Source organism: Pseudorasbora parva, chromosome 20 (assembly GCF_024679245.1).
Source record: "Pseudorasbora parva isolate DD20220531a chromosome 20, ASM2467924v1, whole genome shotgun sequence".
Classification (NCBI taxonomy): domain Eukaryota; kingdom Metazoa; phylum Chordata; class Actinopteri; order Cypriniformes; family Gobionidae; genus Pseudorasbora; species Pseudorasbora parva.
In genome coordinates this window covers 32,571,942-32,591,616 of record NC_090191.1, presented here as the reverse complement: position 1 = coordinate 32,591,616, position 19,675 = coordinate 32,571,942, and the positions used below count along the sequence as shown (strand labels likewise).

The window sequence follows — 19,675 nt, the reverse complement described above, 5'->3', positions numbered from 1 at the left end:
TCCTTTCAGTTTATGTGCTGAACATCTGTGGCTGCTTCCTGTCAATGGAATCACTAGAAAAGAGAACTGTTACACATTATTAAATACTTTATAAAAATAACTTAAATAAAGTAAAAATGGATGTTTTTTTCAATCTCAAAATCAAATATATATGCACAATGTAAAAGATGAGTGCACACATCAAAAATGTGATTAATACAGAAATCAACAGAAATTATTTGAATAATTCTTTATTTATTTAATCATTCTGAATTGATAATTGCGTGAAAATGTTAGACATGCACATGCAATTACAGAATCCATGCTTAAAAAACAAAATGGCCATCAAAATAATTTCCAGACAAAAGAATAGAGGGGGGTGCAAAAGTGATAAAAAATACATTATATTGTAGTATTTTCTTGATTTATATAACAATAAAAGGAAAATAATGCATAATTAAAACTTTAGAAAAAAATATTGCATAATATATTGAACTTTAAAAGAAGAACAAAAATCACATGCAGGAAACCCCATAGACCCGAGAACAAATACATGATATTGTAATATTTTCTTGGTGTATATGTATATTTAAAAAAAATGCAGAACACACATTATGATTAATATTTTAAACATTAAAATAAAACATATTTAACATTTTCTTTAGACATTTTTGGAGTAAGTTACTATTCTACCTTTCATGTTAGATCACTCTAATAAGAATTTTCTCAGGGAAGCTCATTGCTGTGAGATTTGGGGCTTGAGTTTGCACAGTCCAATAGAGACTCTTCTGAAGTGCTTTGCCAGAGCAAGAGCATGTCATAGAATGTTAAAAGTATTTTTATTTGATCATTTTTGATCATTTACAGATGTTTTATTCTGTTACCTTTGTAAGTTTGCTTGGTGTAGCACATGAGTCTGAATCAGCAAACCGCTTTGAGGCTTCAGGACCTTGTTGGGCAACTACAGCCTTGAGAAGGCCACACAATCGTGTGTTTCGAGGGGTGATCCATTTCTTGATGGCTCCTTCTAGGTCACGCTCTGTACCCACCACATACACACGCTTCTGACCACGTGTCACTGCAGTGTATACATGCTGCCAGTTTTCAAGAAAGCTGTTTCTGAGAACATACACAATATTTTCAACCTCTGAGCCCTGAAGTGGAGAGAAAACATGTGATAGTTGCATGAAATTGAGACAAATGCTAATTCAAGGTGTTAAATGGTTACAAGTGAACAAAAAGCATAAACGACTTAGTGTATATGTATGACCTCAATACCTGAAAGGTGTGAATGGTTCTTGCCCACGCATGCCGCAATTTACACTCTCTCTGTAGCTCACTGTAGTCACAAGTCACCACACACCCGTTTTCATCATCTAGTTTTGCCCATATGCATCTCAGTCACATTCTGTAATTGGTTGTAAAAATACATAAATTCAGCAATCAAATTCAGGTAATTACTCGTGTAACAAATGTCAATTTGCTTTAATGTCAGATATTTCAGATTATACGCTTTTTGGCATCGAAAAATCAAAACATTAAATCAAATACATATTCGTAAAACTTCACCTCTGTAATGAAGAAAATTTCCCCGTTGCACATTTTATCCTTTTTCACGGTCATCTGTTTATTTTTTTTTTGGCTTCTAGGCATATATTGGGAAGCTCCAACATTAAAACAGGAAGTTCCAGCAGTATAACGGACATGATCTTTTAGATTCTTCTCCTCATCTTTGCGAGAGATGTAGCCATTCTTTGTGCAGCAAACTTTATCCCCCACTTGAAAGCATATTTTATTGTCATGAGTCCTAACAGAAATAAGATATTAATATTAACTGTTACAAAGTGAACCAATGAAAGTAAAAAAGTATTGTCAACCCTCTACCCATATAATATATATATATATATATATATATATATATAGTACATAAACCGGACCCGGACACTAAAGCAGCCCAGTGAAGCCGTACGGTAGACTCTCTGGAGGAGCCGATGGAGAGAGGAGCCAAAGTGGAGCCGAAAGGTCGACGGACCAAGGTGGAGTGACGGGATCAGGACGGAGTGATTGGTTGAAGCTGGTGACGTCAAATGCACTGAACATCCTTTGAAATCAATAGGAAAAGTGCTCTCACTGCACTGTAAAGACACTGAGTGTGAAATGTTTTTACTTACTTTGTAACATGATTTGAATAATGCTTGCAGCAAATCTCATTGATTAACTTGCAGTCCTTCCTGTAAGCAACAGGAATAATCTTTGTTACTATACAGCTCATGTTGCACCAATTAAATTTGTTTCAATGCAATTTTTGAGTTGTAGGTGAATGTGGGCCGAATTGAGAGTTTTGGTCAGTGTCAAAAATACTCATCAGGGAGCAACATGTTGTTTAAATATGGTTGTCTCTAAGTTTTAGGTTTCCTTTTGAGCAGCAAAGATTATTAAAATAAATCATAAAAGAGCTTCTCATTTTTATGAGATATCATTTTGGCAGCTACCATTTTGGTGGCTTACCTCAATATCACTTCTTCAATTAAGTTTTGAATGAGGTCTTACCTCATAAATGCCACAATCTGAGATGATTTATGATTTTCGAGTCCAGGAGCATCCTTAAGTAAGAATTGAATGGCTTCCTGAAGAGCTAGGCAACAAAAATATCTTTAAAAAGCACATCAAACTAATATCTCAATACCAGTTTCTCTCATTAGAGCTGAGGCGATGTCAACAGTTTCCAACAGTAATCAACAAAACATTTCAGGTCTCTAATTATAACATGTCATAATGAAAGATTTTACATGCAAAATATGTTGTAAACTGCTCAGTTACCATCACTTTTCTCACTGATTTTGACAAAAATGAACTTTTTGTCAGATGGCACTGTGGAGGGACTTGTCATATTTATGGTGGCATCAAACTCCAGAGGACTGTAACACCTTTTCTTAGCCATCTCTGAGATGCTGAAAATATGTATGTGTGGAAATAACAAGAGTATGGAGAAAAAAAACTGTCATTTTTGGATTGAGCAAGAAATATCATTAGCATTGTACTGTATTACATAAACACACACACACACACACACACACACACACACACACACACACACACACACACACCTAACCACTAAGAAACCAAAGCTAAAAGGCAATATCCACAATATGCTAAAGCTCATCAAACATTTCAAAGTACAAGCTATCTGCTCACAGTCCAGCATTTCTGGCTATGAGTTCAGACTCGGCACGATGGTTGGTCTTCATCTCAATGGCCCAACGGACATTCTTGAGGCCTTCAAACAGATCGCACAGTGCGTTTCCAGGTTCAATGCTGGGCAGCTGCCTCACATCTCCTGCAGACACCAAAATACAAGTAAATTAAACTGCAGAATATGTCGCTGATAAATACATTAAAAGAACACCCTAAATGAGAAACCATTATGCATGCAATATGCCTTTACCCAACATGATGAACTTCTGGAGTTCTGCATGTTTGGTAAGCATGCTGAGAACGGAGTGAAGGATCTGAACAGACACAAGGCTCCCTTCATCGACCACCAGCACCCGCACCTTTGAGAACTTCCAATCCTGAGTATTTCCACTGGTATCTTTTTCCGCATTCCTGAAACTCCATAAAATCTTAAAACAAGACAAATTTAGAATAGGAACATAATGCAGTCATTTGTGTGTAACTGTATAATTTGGCTATACCTGGTGCATAGTATAAGCAGTAAAACCCGTTCTTTTAGTAAGAAGTGAAGCAGCTCTCCCTGTAGGGGCAGTGAGAAGAACCTCCACAGGCGTCTTGTTGCCAATTGCTCTGTTGCTGATCTGTTGCTCCATGGCCGCCTTAAACACCAGGCAGACCACTGTGGTTTTCCCACAACCACCCTTTCCACTGATCACTGTCACCGGGTTGGCACACATCATTTCTGCTGCTCGCACCTGATCGGGGTCCAACTCTACAGTAGAGAAACCTATGTCTGAATAGGTGGAGTTATTTGAGTCAGGATCTGGGTCTTCCTCTTCAATGGTTTCAAAAACTTCAAAGGACTGAGGAGAATCGCAATGCGTTCCCATCCCTCCATTGCGGCTCATGCTTGAGGAACCAGGCTGAGCTTCAGCTGCTCCCTGATCCAAGTCATTTTGTTCAGAGGCTGATGTTCTTGCATCACGAGCCCTCGTCCATAATCTCATCCTCTCAGCTCTTCGAAGAACCTCCCTTACGTCCAAGTGGATTTTCCAGGGTTCTCCCTCAACCAGGCCCCTCAAGCATTCTGCAATGCCTTTTTCGTAGGTGAAGAGGTTGCGAAGTGCAACCTTGTTGTTCTCCTTGATCAGCACCCCCTGCTCCTGAAGGAACATGGCCCCCTCAAATGTATTTTTCCACTTCTCCAGCAGCATCTTATGTTCAATGTACGTGCTGCCAGTATTTCGGCAGTATTTTTTTAGTTCTGCATACAATCGCAAGGCATTTTGCTGAACCTCAGGGATTCTGCTGAGCAAGTACTTGGAGCACCTAAGGGCCTCCACTTCTGCTTCACAATTGATATGGAACTCTTTAAGCATGATCTGCAAAAAAATATGATAATATTGAAACAACTGGATCAGAAAGGTACCAAACAAAGTTTCAGCAATAGCCACAAAACAGAGAAATAATGTACAGCTTTATGCTTACATGGTTGAAACCAAACTTCCAAACATCGGTTTTGATTAACTCCTCTAGATTATCCAATAAACTTGAGTTAATCTGCCACCATGGAGTTTCTTCTCCGTTTTCTCTGTTGCTTATTATCCTCATAAACTGGTCTGGCAGCAATGTTGGCAAGTATTTCATGATTTGAGGGTACATTCTGGCAACGCTCACGTGTGTCCAAGCGACTGTGTACAAAATGAAAGTACAAGCACAGTAACATTATGAAGCAATTGTGTTTTATAAACCAAGAACTGTTTTGTGCAAACATAGCATACACAGTTTAAATTAGTATCATTAATGACTGGATGACTGGATGAAATAATAATTTTCTGCAAATTAATGTTTATAACATTAATTGTAACAATATTATTATATTAACAATTTAACAATATTTTAATTATAACAATGTTATAAACTGATAATATAGTTATATTATGCTATTTGCTAATACTATTTTAATTATTTCAAATGTGTATTATTAGTAATATATATAATAATAATAGTATTATATATATATGTAGGACCAGTGCTGTGTTTTGGACTTTTCTTTCAAATTCGTATAGTACTACGTCTTTATGTTATGATAACATATTTTAGTCAAGCTCTCAAAATCTAGCAAAATATTTGTTTAGCATTGGTAATATACTGCCGACACTAATAATCACCCTAATAAACCCTAATAACTCTAATTATAATTGTTTGCGCATTAACCCTAACATTGCACAACAAGGCCTATCTGTTTCCATTAAAAATATAAAACTTTCACTAAAATGTATTTCATACTATTTTGATTTATTTCTTCAAATGCGAGGCAAGGATAGGCTACTGGATGATTTTTAGCAACGTAATGTGACGGCAAATCTGTATGTCATATTTTCCTGTCTTGTACTGTAAACCATGGTATCACATGGATGATTATGCATATGCAGATGAGGACAAGCATAGTAAAACTAGGCGTTTTGAGCACCATATATGGTTATTTCAGGGAGGAGACGCATGGAGATGCATGTATGCACAATCTTCCACTGCCTAGGTTTTTTGCAGGTTCTGGCATATGCATTGGTTTTATAAATCTGAAAACTTTTGTGTATGTGCAGAATTTAGCTTTTGTGCGTACGCACATGTTTAGGATGAAATCTACAGAAGTTTTATAAATGAGGCCCCAGAAGAGTAAATTCTAAACTGAAGTGTTATTTTATGTGTTTTTGCATCCGATTATATAGGAGATCTGGTAGTGTTTAATGTTTTGTGGATTACCATTGTGCTAAAGAGAAGAGCCTGTGTTTAAAGGAATATTTCACCCAAAAAAATTAAAGCTACCCCATGATTTACTCACCCTCAAGCCATCCAAGGTGCATGTGATATTTTCTTTCAGATAAATTCAATTGGAGTTATATTAAAACATGTCCTGGCTAAATCCAATGATCCAGAATGCTTCGCTGCCCTGTGAGGCCATTCCCAAAAACACTGAATCACTGATCACGTTCTCACCACCGCATTCATCTTCATAAAATCAGTCCAGTTAGAGAACAGACACTACAATTAAAAACTGAACGTGTCTGTTCAATATAATTTGATTTAGTCGCTGAGTGAGAGTCACAAACACAGCAGGACTAAGATTATACATCGTGATGAATAAGCTGAGATAAGAGCTCTCATGATGAGAGCTGAGGTAAACGTTTCCGCGCTCGCTGTAGTAGTTCTCAGCGCGTGTTCAGTCTGCCGCGTTTTCAGTTCATGCCTTTGGAAGCTTAACTTTTAATAGGAATTAATTTGAGTACTTAAAACACTCACTTTGCTCCGCTGGCCGCTCCGTTTCCATGAATGCCTGCAGCTGCGAGCTGAGCTGTGAGTGTGATCCCACTCCCCATGCGAGTTGAAAACATGCGGAAATAGCTCTCTCTGCTGGCTGTAGTCTTTAGCCTCTGGCCAAATTTTTTACCGATGACACAAATTGACTATAATTTTTCCAGAAATAAAATGCATAAATCTCTCGTCTCAGGGGGATATGAGGATGGAGAGCACAATCATTCAAATATACTCCAGGGTTTCTACTGATACAAAGCTATATGCTAATCGCTGAAGTAACCCTTTAATAAAGGTCTACTGAAGTGAATCGAAGGGTTTATGTAAGAAAAAATATCCATATTTAAAACTTTATAAGTAAAATATATCTTCATTGCTTCAGAAGGCCTTTATTAACTTGAGGGTGAGTAAATCATGGGGTAGTTTTAATTTTTGGGTTAATATCCTTTTAATAAGGAGAACTGATGAACAGTACACAACGGGCAGCTGTGAGAGTATTGAATAAAAGCCATACATTTTTTGAAGGATTATACAAAGGTGATCCAACCTGAGTTTTTGACACTTGACTCGAGCTGTTCAGCCACAGCTTTATTCCCAGGTGATGAAACTTCAAACTCCTGCAGGGCGTCCAGCACATTGGCAGGCGTCCAGCAATTGTTTTTGGCCAGCCACTGCATGAACATGTTAACGAATACAGGATTTGCCTTACACTTTTTAAGAAAAAGAGACACCAGCGAGACACTCTCTGATCTCAGAAAATCAGTGCAGAGGCTGTAGGAGGGATATCTGAAGGGATGGGTTAAAAACTTGCGCTTGTCACTTTTGTCACGGTGAACTGTGCAGGTTATCTTCCACCAGGGATCACAAAGGTGAAAATGGCCCTTGACCTGGTAGGTCTTTTTAGCCACAAATGACACTGTAAAAAGATGAGAATGATAGTGTGAAATTGCAACAGCTTGGTAGTCCCTCTTAAACAAGTGACAGTGAAGAGTTTAAGTTATTTTTATTTAAAATCTGTATACATAAATATACAACAAATGCCAGATTTCTCAAAACATTCTTAAATTGGGCCTTCCCTTAGAGCAGGGGTTTTCAAACCGGGTCCGGGGACCCCCAGGGGTCCTCCAGAAGGTTGGGGTCCCCAGAAAATTTAGATAATAAAAAGACAAAGTAAAAATGGACAAAGTCTACCAAGCATTCTGTTTAATTTCTATGTTTATCTCTTTCTTGCCATATACATACTTTCCAGAATTGTATATGCTTGCTTTGTATTCATTTAGTAAATTTTTCTCACTATATAGTCCCCTTTATCTCTCTCACTGGGAATGTAAGGCAGTATTCTTAAAGGCCAAGTGAACCGGGAGTAACAAGTGAGTTTTACAGTGCTGTAACGTATTTCCAAGTTAAAAGGAATAATAAAGGGCAGGGTTTAACCTCAGTGCTTCTCCGTTGGAGGGGTGCGGTTTCTAACCTGAGGCGTAAAACTGATCTCAGCTAGTGCGTACATTTATTGTGAAAGTTGATTATACAAATCATTTTTAATTGAAAATGTCTTTTTCAGGTTTATACAGCCAACATTAAGTATAGACTATTTATAATAGAAAACAACATTTATAATTTCACTGTCTCACTTACTATTTATCTAACGTTTTTTTCTTCTTTCATATATACGACATAAATATAGATGGAATTTAGGAAGGGGGTCCCTCATAAAAGATTCATCATATTTGGTAGTCCATGGCATCATAAAGTTTGAAAACCCCTGCCTTAGAGGCTACTGTTCGTCTCATTATCTCAAACCTTCCCTTTCCCTCGTCCATTCAGCCATCTTTAGCCTACCATCCTTTGTTCCCTTTCCAGGATGTATAAGGAGGATCCTAATCTTCTGGACTCTAATGCCCCCACTCTGAGTTATTTTGAACGAATAACTGCTTAAAAATGATTATAAAAATAACAAATATATATAAAAAACAATAATAAAAAAAGTACTTAATAAAGAAGCCTATTACTAGTTGAAGGAAACAACATAAGAAAACAAATGTATAGATTATCATTCCCCTTTTCAAATAATTGCTTAGTTGCTTTAAAGTTTGTAAATTAATAAATATTGTTACTTTACCTTCTTTTAAAGCTGGCACGGAGGATTCAAAATTTTTCCCTCCAGATGAGAAATAGTCATCTTCCTTCATGTTCAGAAATGATGGCTGTGCTTCCTCTTCTTCATCTTCCTTTACTGCATCTGCATTATCATCATCCTGCACGTCATTTTCTGATTGAATGTAACCAGTCAACTGAATTTTTTGTTCACCGAATAAATTTTGCAGCGGCATTCTCACTTCATCACACAGAAGTGCAATTTCGCGGTTCTTAATGCACTGAACAGCAAATCAGATAATCCCAAAATCATTAGTCAGCTACACACCACACGTAGCCTTGTAATTTCGTTCTCTTTATTATGACAAAAACACGGTTGATTATTGTCATTGCTTGAAATATCTACGCATATCTATTTAAAATATATATGGAAAGTTATTTCTTAATTATACGTAAAGTCGTCAAAAACAAAGTAGAACTATAGCTTTGCTATAGATTTCTAAACAGAGAGAACAAGCTATATTGTAGCCTATAGGGTAGCCTACAATTGGAGCAGTACCCTTAAAATGACATCTTTGTACCGCTTTTACTTCTTTTTTAGTACTTCATTGATAGTAAAAAAATACTACTAAAAAGGTTACAATTTTGACACTCTTTTTCTCTGTCTCGGGAAGTGTGTTGACGTTAAAACATTGGTTTAACGAATTAGAAATAAGCAACAGGCAACTATTAAAAATGACCACCACTCCCTAAAATTACATTAGTCCTAGTTGTAAGCTTCCGCATAAAAATATATTATTTATAATATTTTCAAAAAACAATTGTTGTATATCCACATATTTATTTTCTTAAAAAAAAAAAAAAAAAAAAAAAACATAGTTTGAGGATATGTTATGAAGTAGCTAGGCACCATACTTTCATTTAAAGTAAATAAATATAACAAATATTTTTAAAACATGATCAGTATCATTCCTCAAGTCTTCAGTGTCACATGATCCTTCAGAAATCATTCTAATATGATGATTCATTATCAAAGTTGGAAACAGTTCTGCTGCTTAATATTAAAAAAAAAATGAATCTGTGTGTAACACAGATTCAATTTAAAATAAAATAAAAAGAAGCAAATGTTTTAAAAATAGAATTCTTTTGTAACAACAATATACTGGTCAATTTAGGGTCAGTCAGTCATTTTTTTTAATAAATCAATAATTGGATTCAGCAAGGATGTGTTAAATTGATTAAATAATAATAATAATAATAATAATAATAGTAAAGGAGATTTATATTATTTGAAAATGTTTTTATTTTGAATAAATGCAGTTCTTTTGAACCTTTTATTCATCAAATATATTAGCTTCCAACACTCAGAATAATAATAAATCAGAATATTAGAATGATTTCTGAAGGATCATGATCACTGAAGACTGGAGTAACGATCCTAAAAATTCAGCTTTGCATCACAGAAATAAATGATAATTTAAAGTATAATAAATTGAAAACCCAATATTTCAAATTGTAATAATATATTACAATATTATTTTTTTTCTGTATTTTTGATCAAATAAATGTAGGCTTGATGAGCAGAAGAAACTTCTTTCACAAACATAACAAATATTAATGTGCCCAAACTTTTGGCCTGTATACACTCTCTCTCTCTCTCTCTCTCTCTCTCTCTCTCTCTCTCTCTCTCTCTCTCTCTCTCTCTCTCTCTCTCTCTCTTCTCTCTATATATATATATATATGTACACCAAAACCCCCCCACAGCTGATTCATATTAGCAACCCCCCACTTGAATCACTCTGTATTAAGTGAAAGAAGTTCTTCTGTTTTTATTAGCCCCTGGTTGTACAGGTGAATTTTATTCTTCATTTTTTCTTTTGCTGGATTTATGATGTCATCCTGAGGGTGCAGGGCATCATCATCATCATCATCATCTGGAACAGAAAAATGTTGGATATTAGTTCTAGTCATAAATTAGTCAATGAAACCTTATACTTCCAGACAGATTTCCCTGTGCAAGTGTCCTTGACTCTACTTGCCTATAGTGGCATATAAAACAGACTGACTGAAGCCATTAGCGCAGCAGTCCTCACACCCCTGCTCTCCGGTTCCAGCGGTACAGCTGCACTCCACCGGCCAACTCCCATATAAGTCCAGGCGAGGTGCAGAGTCTGCCTGGAGATTTTGTGATGCTGAAACTACACCATCATTGTCCTGGCGAGATTCCCTGAGGGAGTGTGACAAGTCTGGATCTCTTAAACTCAGGAAAGTGACTTCCGACTGGCTGCACTCGCAGGGTTCTGCCAGTTTGGGAACTCTGGGTTCCACCGGCAGGCTGTACATTTCATCATCTTCAATAGGGAGGCTTAGACCCGGACTGTAACCGTTGTATGGCCACTGAAGAAAGATCCTATCGTCTAGGGTGTGTGGTTGGTCCTCAGTGGGTGCAGGCATTGGAAGAAGTTGGCTTAGTCTCTGAAGCACCTGAAGAGGAATAAAATGATTATACATGTTTATATGTGTATATATTTGAGTAAATGAGGACATTTACTAACCATTTCCATGGTCGGCCTGACTCGAATTCTGCAGACTGTGCACTCTAGTCCGATCCGGAGCAGAGAAAGTGCCACAGCAGGAAGCCAGTGCTCAACTTTGGGATCTAAAAACCTCAGACAGGCATCCACAGAGCCCTTTTCCTCAAACTCTGCATGCAGTACATCTCTCTAACGAAATACAATGGCACAAGTAAGTGAAGGCACAGTTGTGTTGTCATCAATTCTATTAATGTAAAATATATATTATATATATATTATATAAATGGATTAATATCATGAGGAATCACAATTTTCTTCAAATATTTGAGATAAGAGATCATTGAAAAGTTAAAGCATACTGTAAACAAAAGGCCAAAACCTGCTGAACACAAAAGACTATATTTTGAAGATTGTTGAGGATGAGTAAATCATGATTACAGAATTTTCATTTTTGGGTGATCTATCCCATTAATATAATGAAATCAAAATATTATATACTGTATATCATAGTGATATGTCAAATATTCAAAATAATGTTTTTATTTTTTTCCCTGATTTTGTGCTCAAAAAACATTTTAACAAAAATCTTACAGACCCTGAACTTTTGAACAGTGTGTGTGTGTGTGTGTGTGTGTGTGTGTGTGTGTGTGTGTGTGTGTGTGTATATACAGTATATACACATATTTCATGTTTTGTTCCTTAAACTGATTCTTACCAAGAAGACGTTCTTTGCTGTCTCCTGTTTCACCTTCTGTCCTGTACATGTCTCTAAAATAACCTACAAGCATAAAAAACATGTAAAGAAACAAAAATAAGAGCTGAATAATGTTGTGGCTGTCATGACTGGTAAGTAATAAATGAGAAAGAAATATTAATAGCCAGTATTCTGCAGATGGAACTGAATTTTTATCATTAAAATTCTGGCGTAAATCTTTATTTATACAAATTGAATCTAGTTCTGAAATATAATTCTTGTAATGGGATGCTGAACTCACCATGCCAAGGCTGTAAACGTCAAGTTTGACTGACAGCTTTCCATCACGGATGTACTCCTCTGGGAGATAGCCAAGGTTGCTATGTGACCCGGTATCAATGACGATGGTGCAGCTCTGGTTGACAGAGTGGGGCCTCAGACGAGCTAATCCAAAATCCGATAATTTGGGCTGCAGGTGCCCGTCCAAGAGTATGTTTGAACTGTGAACAGAGCACAGAACAAGCTCATTTCAATGCATCACTTTCACTGGGCAACTGCAAATTGGTAGCTATGGCTTCAAACTAGCACCTCGTAATGTTTCCACAAATAACCATGCACGGTTGTGCAGTGTGTAGATGGTGGACTGCCTTTGCGGTGCCTTTTATGATGTTCAACCTTTCCTGCCATGATAGAGGACTCTTAACTTCCTGTAGCAAAGACAAGAGTAGAGGCTATGAGAATTTAAACCGAATTAAAAAACCTTTTTATGTTACCATGACGTAATCTATACTTTACTATAATGTAATACTGGCAGATGATTTACCTCATGAAGCCTGTGGAACAATGAACCGTTATGAAGGTATGGATAAACTAAACAGAAGCGATCCGTCTCTGAAAAGCTGCCCCATAACTCCAAGATATTAGGATGCTGATAACTAAGCAGATAAGAATGAGAACAATTGACAATATGACAAACACACTATTTGAATATGATCAAGTATATTGTAGACTATATTATTTATAATGAACCTACAGTTGTAGAACTTCAATTTCTTTGGTGAATTTTTCCCACAACATCTTCCAATTAGCTTTATTTTCCTGTTTATATAATAAAAGATTTGATCAGTGTTTTATAAAAAAAAAATGTATAGAACCTGTTTGAAAACAGCAAAATATCACAGTAAAATGATTTCAATCAGTTAATTCAGTAAATCATTTGTACACTATACTTACATTGTTATTATTACCATTATGTTATATATATATATATATATATATATATATATATATATATAATATATATATATAAATCACAATTGTGAGAAATATTTATTTTGCGTTGAATAGTCCATGGTGAAAACAAACATCTATAGATTTGAAAAGGTTAGGACCTGTTTGAAAACTTTAACAGCAAAAGATCTGTTTCCCCATCTTCCACGGAAGACTTCGGCGAACACGCTTTCTCCGATTTTAAGGTCCTGGTGGAAATGTCTCGTTCCCTCTATGACGTCTGAATATGTGATGAAAGACTTCTGTTTTTCACCTATAAGATGGACAAATAAGGTTTCATCTCATATCCTCATGAAACCACTCAAAACAGAAATGAAACTTTTTACCTAATATCTAGAATGAAATACGTATTTGTACTTGTATTTCCGCTGCATGTACTATAATGCTAACTTAAGCAAAAACAACAGTCAAATACAAATGTGCTTGTACTTTAAGAGCAAATTACCTTGAACAGAAATAGACTCTGGATGAAAAGCTGCCGCAGTTTGACAGGACTTCTCAGTATTTGACAGATGCTGATTGAAAAAGGAAAAAAATATATAAAGAGCTAGGCTGAATGTAAAAACATGTATTCATAATGTGACTAAATTCTTAGACTCAGTTGACCATCTAGAGATTGCGAGCATTCATTCTTTTTTACTTTTCTAAGAATCCTTAACCACAACAAAGTCAAGCATCTGACCAGCATCTTCTTTAAAAATCTGCACAACTTACAGCATCAAAAAGGAAGAAAAAAATATTACCGTGGCGAAAAGAGGAGGCGAGGATGACTTCTGCATGCACAAGTCTAGAAAAGAATCAAAAGGTTACTGTTTGTTATACAGTGGTAGTTTCGTTACGTTATCTTTCCAATGGCGTGTGGTTTTGTGGATACAATTTGTTAGAACTGTGGGTTACATGCACAACATGTCTTTGCCTCCAGTTCCTAACATAATTAGGTCTGTCAAGTTCCTTTTTTAAAGTAAGAGATATATGTTGTAAATCTATAGCAACACTAGCTGATATAGACGCTTTTGTGACTTATAAGAGGAAGCTTAAGAGGCTGTAAAAAGTAAACAACCTTTACAATAATTCCCCCTAAAATGAGTTACTAACAGTTATTGCTACTACTAAAATAATAATAATAATAAACATCTTAAAAGCATTCAGACTCATTCTTTAATTTTTCTGATTTTAAGTGTTATGTTTACTGTAGTTAGTTGTTTTGTACAGTTACTATAGCAACAATTTTAACATAAACTAGTCACCATGGTGCATTATCACAAAGGGAAACATCACAACCAGAATTACAATTTTTTTTAAATTACAATGCAGATGTTACCTTGTGACTGAAACAGACTCGTGGCTCGAGCATGACCCATCTCGTCCAGAACCTTCAGCAGATCCCCCACTCTTTTATTCTGCTGGGCCCACGACCACATGAGCTCTTGGGTTGGACTTTTCCCAGCAGCCACGTACATTTCGGTGCATCTCACCTCCAGCAGACTGGGAAGGATGCGAGCAGCTGGAAGGTGTCAGTGATGAATATCAGAAAATGCTTCTCACACAATCCAGCTGATTTAAAGAACCTCACTGTTGGAAGATTTGGGAGTTGTGTTTTGTGTTTCTAGCTGGTTCAAGCTTATCTTTATTCTGTTGAACAATGTTCAAAAAACCAACTTGACCACCGTTTATGTGGACAACAAAGCAGAATTGGTGATGGTAGGTCATCTTGGACCAGTTATTGACTAGTCTGGACCAACTAATGAACATCTTGTGCTAGGACCATTACTGACCAGTTTTGACCAGCTAAGTTAATTAGCATGTTACAAAAAGTCTTGAACAGAAAAAAAAGGCTTGGCCTATATTCCAGCGGCTATAAATCAACACAAATAAACATAAACAACTGCCCAAAAAAATAGAAATTATAGGGAAATTAATAAGACGATTGTTTGCTGAACCTCATACTTATTACAGGTAACGGTACGACCGAATAATGTTACACTGTCATGGCAAAGTGCGTATTTACCTAAAGCTCTCCATCCCAGACTTTCGACCCCGCTGTCCATTAGTCTACAGAAAGTCGCCATGAGAACCGGTGGGACGTCGAAGAGGAACGTCGACGGGTCTATTTTACCTGACATCTTTCTCTAGTCGATACCATATACAGGTGTGTGAAGTTTGGTTAGATGTTCCATGTCTCTCGGACTGACTCTAGAGTGCTCTCTTGTGTTGATGATAACTCTTGCTTCAAAACGGAAATTCCCTAACCCCTCCTACTTCCTCTAAATAGTTTCACAAATCGTAAAGATGGCAACCCATACAAAACAAAACAAAATACATCATTTTAATTGTAAATTAATTTAGCAAATAATTAGCACATTATACATTATGTAATATTAATAAATAATTATATAATACTATTATTAATATCAGATATTGTATCGTTTACCATGATAATTAGTACATTATCTATATACTTTATTATGACAACAACAACAAATAATAATAATAATAATAATAATTGTTAGATTATTATTATTAATATCCTTTATCATTTACTATCTTTGTATACAATAATTTGATTAGCCTACTAATTTAATATATAACGACAGTAAAAAAAGAAAAAAGAAAAAGAAGAAGCAATAATTGAATGGCAGATACATGTATACAAGGTAGCTACACATAAAATGAAGAGGGGGGAGAAAATCCACCAAAAATGATGTGGAAAGTATCATCAGTAGGTGTATACTTCTGTTCATAATTTGTAAAAAAAAAAAAAAAAAAAAAAAAAAAAAAAAAAAGAGAAGAAAAAAAAGAATAATAATTAAAAAAAAGAAAAAAAGAAAGATGTTTTGAGTCAGACAGTTTTTCTCACAATAATCAGAGATAAAGTTAATTCATACTTTTTCATACAAAAGAGTTAGGGCCTAGTAAATGCAACGAAGTAGTGAAAACAATAAGTAGCCTAGTAGTGTATGAAAACGATCAAGTGGTAATACAATCACTTGATTGTATTACCATCAATACAAAATCTAAATCTATGAAACATATTGGCCTACACACATACACACACACACACACACACACACACACACACGTATCTGGTTTACCTTTGTGGGGACTCTCCATATAATGGATTTTATGCTGTACAAACTGTATATTATGTCCTCTTACACTAACCCTACCCCTAAACCTACACATCACACACAACTTTCTGCTGCATTTTTACATTTTCAAGAACAACAAAATAATAATAAAATCATCTGTATGATTTATAAGCTCATGGGAACCCATGGCATTCAGGTTCCCTACCAGGATAGAAAAAAAATGCACAAACACACACACACACACACACACAGTAAATAATAATAAAAATAAGGACAAAAGTTATAAATCATAAATGTCAATTATCAGTCTAAATAAGATTTTTAGACATTGCATAAGATATTGTGCATTCATTGAACTAATGTTTTAGCTGGGGGGGGGGGGGACGTAGGCATATATGTCTGTCTGCCATTTTTTATACTGCATTCACACAACATGCAGCGTACCTCATTAAAGTTCCATTCTTATATATATTATTTTATATATTAACATTTTATTTACAAAATGTCTCAAATTACAAAAGCTAGTGATTTTCAACGCATTTCAGCTTTACAGTTACGTAATCATTGTTATTATATGACTTAATGATGATGTCAACTGCAACTTGTGCCAGAGGCCAGAGGGAGGCTTGTCTTTACACCATCACGGGGTTTTCGGGAAGTCATGTGACTTATTCTCAGCGCGCGGCAGACTAGGAAATGGCGCGAGATACAAAATGTTGCTTATACTTTTTCCTGCCAAACGCATTTCAGTCCATTAAAACCAATATGATAAAAATAAATACATAAATAAAAATAAAATAATAATAATAATACGAAAAAAGCGTAAACTTCAAGGATTTTGCTCTTATAATATAAAGCGAAATTAGCATAGACTATGTCGTCTATTTTTAAAATCCAATCACCGTCTTGATCACTAAGTTGCTAGGCAGACATTTATATTTTAGGTTTATGCAAATACCTGAAATTCACTGTAATCACTATAATGTTGATTTAACTTAAAAGTACAGGCAATAAGACAGTACAGAAAATTTGAAGCAAATAAACACAGTTGTTTTAGGTTTTTTAAACTTTATTTTCCTCTCTTAAAAAAAATGACATTTTCAGTAGCCTAATTTGTCAACTTTAATTCTTCATATTCAGAAAAATTCCAATAAGCTGTTGTGAAAAAATATATTAACAAGAGGAAATAACAACTGATTTAAAATAAAGAATTGGTTGTAATATTTGTAATCGGACTCATTTCAAAATAAAGCCAAAAATAGCCAGGAATCGCCTCATTTTAACAATATGTTAATATTCTCCTACTGCATATAAACATAATTTACACAAAGAGGGAAAAAACAGTGGAAAAAAACCCCAGAAACTAATCAAAACCAATAAAAAAAAAGAAAAAAAAACGTAGCAGCTTCGCTTTAAATTATCCATACGCTTGTGAAGAAAAAGAACTCAAGGAAAACTAAAATCACAGAAGTTACGATGTTATTTGTAGGAAGAGTGCATCTTGAGGATTGTGATATGGAACAGAATGATAATATGCTCTCAGTAGATGAAGAAAAATGGCCAAAAAATGATCCTAAGAAAAAGAACGAAAAAACACATATGTTTATTCATCTTTACATTTTTGAATGTAATGTTTTTATTTTATTTTTAAAAGTTGCTATAATTCATTGATAAACAATGGTAAGACTTACCACCCTTTGTTTGCCTTTGATTGTTAGCTTTACATGTTGGACTCTGCAGAAAAGCATAAGATGTTCAATACACGTGCTATATGTCATGTAAACTACAAGGTATGCCCCATCTTAGAAATATAACACTCACCCCAAACAATTTTCTTTGTAGTACCCATGTGCCGAACGCTGCAGGAGTACTCTTCATCTCTCTGTGGTGTGAAAGAGACGCTCTTGGTGAGGTGAAACTGCCAGCCCTTTTCGAAGGCCAGGTCGGTCTGTTGGGCATTAGGGATAGGCTCTCCATTTTTCAGCAGTTCAATGGAGATATCAGGAGGGTGGAAGGCACTCACATAGCAGATCAGGGTGTTCGCTTTTCCATACTCTCCTGGATTATGGCTATACAGCTGAATCTTGGGACTGGCTGAAAATGGAATTTAAAATATTAGCTTACAAATATAACATGCAAGTAAAATAAATTAAACGAGTATTGTCGTGAAACGAGAAGACTGTTCATTTGAAATAGAATTCTGGATGCAAACATGACATACATAAAGCTGAATAAAAATAAAATTCAAAATTCCTGACTCCAAGAAACAACAAATGACATCAGAATTCATCATTCACATTGCAGACAAAAAAAGAAAAATGCTTTACAGGCCTACAATCCGTTTTACTTAGTTGTTGTTATAAAACAACACTGACACTGTAAAAAAATATTCTACCTTTAATTTTTAAGTACAATCGACTAGGATGTTTAAACAATTTCCCCTTCAAGTACATTAAACATTACATTAAATTAAACTTGAAATTAGTTGAATCTAACTTATAATATAAGGAACTGTAAAACTGTTTAACTTTAACGAGTTAAAGCAATGTAAAACATGTCGTTACCTCATCAATCATATCATTTTTTACAGTGATATTCATAGATGGATTTGTTTGAATCCATAAAAAAGTGGCACAATATAGGCCTACTGTATAAATATGAATGAATTTTCCGTATTGTTTTTTTTTTTTTACAGGTGTTTTACCTGTATTTTGAATTAGCTACACATTGCATTAGTTTGTGATTTAAGGGTTAACAGAAAGGTCCTTAAAATTACTGGAAAATGTACTGGCAGAAAATTACCAGTACATTTTCCGTTTTTATTTTTTTACAGAGCACAGTAAAATGTAGCTTTAGTAATATATAAAAATGATTTTCATTTAAGTGACAAGATACATTGTTTTGTATTCTAAATGAAGGCAATAAAGAAATATTAATTAAATCACTCCTATAGACATATACATATTATAGCTAACAAATATACTTGGAGGGGAAATTCAGTTGCAAGTCAGCAGAAAGAATCAACAAATACAGTACGATAAACAAATATAGAATTCACATATGAATTACTTACAGACTTTCCCTTGTACGGTAACGTACAGGACACAAAACAGGGCAAAAGAGACGAGTGCTCGCATTTTTGCCGATTTTTCCGAGAGAACCCAAATGTATCCTTTACCTCACAGGTCTAAACCAGTTAATATTGAAAGTAAAACACCAGTAACCTTAAATGCACTGTCACCACGAACACAAGCACAGCCTCCGAGACAACAGGGAAGCCAATAGCAAAATTCATACAAGCTGTTGCTGGGTGGTTTTGATCTGATGAGGTTATACAGACTGTGCCACTAGTCTGGCGGAAAACAGTCCCTTTGGAAATACCCTAACTTACCTAAACAATAATAAGACACCTCCCTCTTCTTCATCAACAAAACCGATCCGACATTATGTAAACGCCATGAGCCAAAACAATTCAATAAACATATTTAAAACGTTAAATGTTAGGTAAA

The 19,675-nt window shown here is 35.3% G+C and overlaps 3 protein-coding genes across 4 annotated transcripts; all 3 read right to left on the bottom strand.

The window, feature by feature from the left end:
- Positions 1-5: 5 nt before the first annotated feature.
- On the bottom strand, positions 6-9,183 carry LOC137049115 (DNA helicase B-like). The gene is made up of 13 exons (XM_067427500.1): positions 8,585-9,183; positions 7,013-7,381; positions 4,642-4,844; positions 3,675-4,535; positions 3,425-3,602; positions 3,175-3,316; positions 2,800-2,930; positions 2,530-2,614; positions 2,151-2,210; positions 1,580-1,786; positions 1,258-1,375; positions 864-1,133; positions 6-38 (listed from the first exon to the last, which is right to left on the bottom strand). The coding sequence occupies exons 1-13, from the start codon at positions 8,793-8,795 to the stop codon at positions 6-8; spliced, it is 2,868 nt and encodes a 955-aa protein (XP_067283601.1). The 5' UTR covers positions 8,796-9,183.
- Positions 9,184-10,328: 1,145 nt separating this feature from the next.
- On the bottom strand, positions 10,329-15,299 carry irak3 (interleukin-1 receptor-associated kinase 3). Of its 2 annotated transcripts, none has more exons than XM_067427110.1 (13): positions 15,086-15,299; positions 14,399-14,581; positions 13,821-13,864; positions 13,523-13,592; positions 13,179-13,330; positions 12,821-12,885; positions 12,611-12,722; positions 12,376-12,494; positions 12,089-12,287; positions 11,809-11,871; positions 11,115-11,282; positions 10,599-11,043; positions 10,329-10,493 (listed from the first exon to the last, which is right to left on the bottom strand). In XM_067427110.1, exons 1-13 carry the CDS (start codon positions 15,198-15,200, stop codon positions 10,354-10,356), a joined length of 1,875 nt encoding a protein of 624 aa, XP_067283211.1. In that variant the 5' UTR covers positions 15,201-15,299; the 3' UTR covers positions 10,329-10,353. The 2 variants fall into 2 exon arrangements, with proteins under 2 accessions (XP_067283211.1, XP_067283212.1); XM_067427111.1 differs by having other exon boundaries at positions 14,399-14,562; positions 15,086-15,242.
- A 1,915-nt stretch (positions 15,300-17,214) lies between these two features.
- On the bottom strand, positions 17,215-19,406 carry b2m (beta-2-microglobulin). Its single transcript, XM_067427989.1, has 4 exons — positions 19,240-19,406; positions 17,988-18,260; positions 17,858-17,900; positions 17,215-17,739 (listed from the first exon to the last, which is right to left on the bottom strand). Exons 1-3 carry the CDS (start codon positions 19,301-19,303, stop codon positions 17,887-17,889), a joined length of 351 nt encoding a protein of 116 aa, XP_067284090.1. The 5' UTR covers positions 19,304-19,406; the 3' UTR covers positions 17,215-17,739; positions 17,858-17,886.
- Between the last annotated feature and the right edge of the window lie 269 nt (positions 19,407-19,675).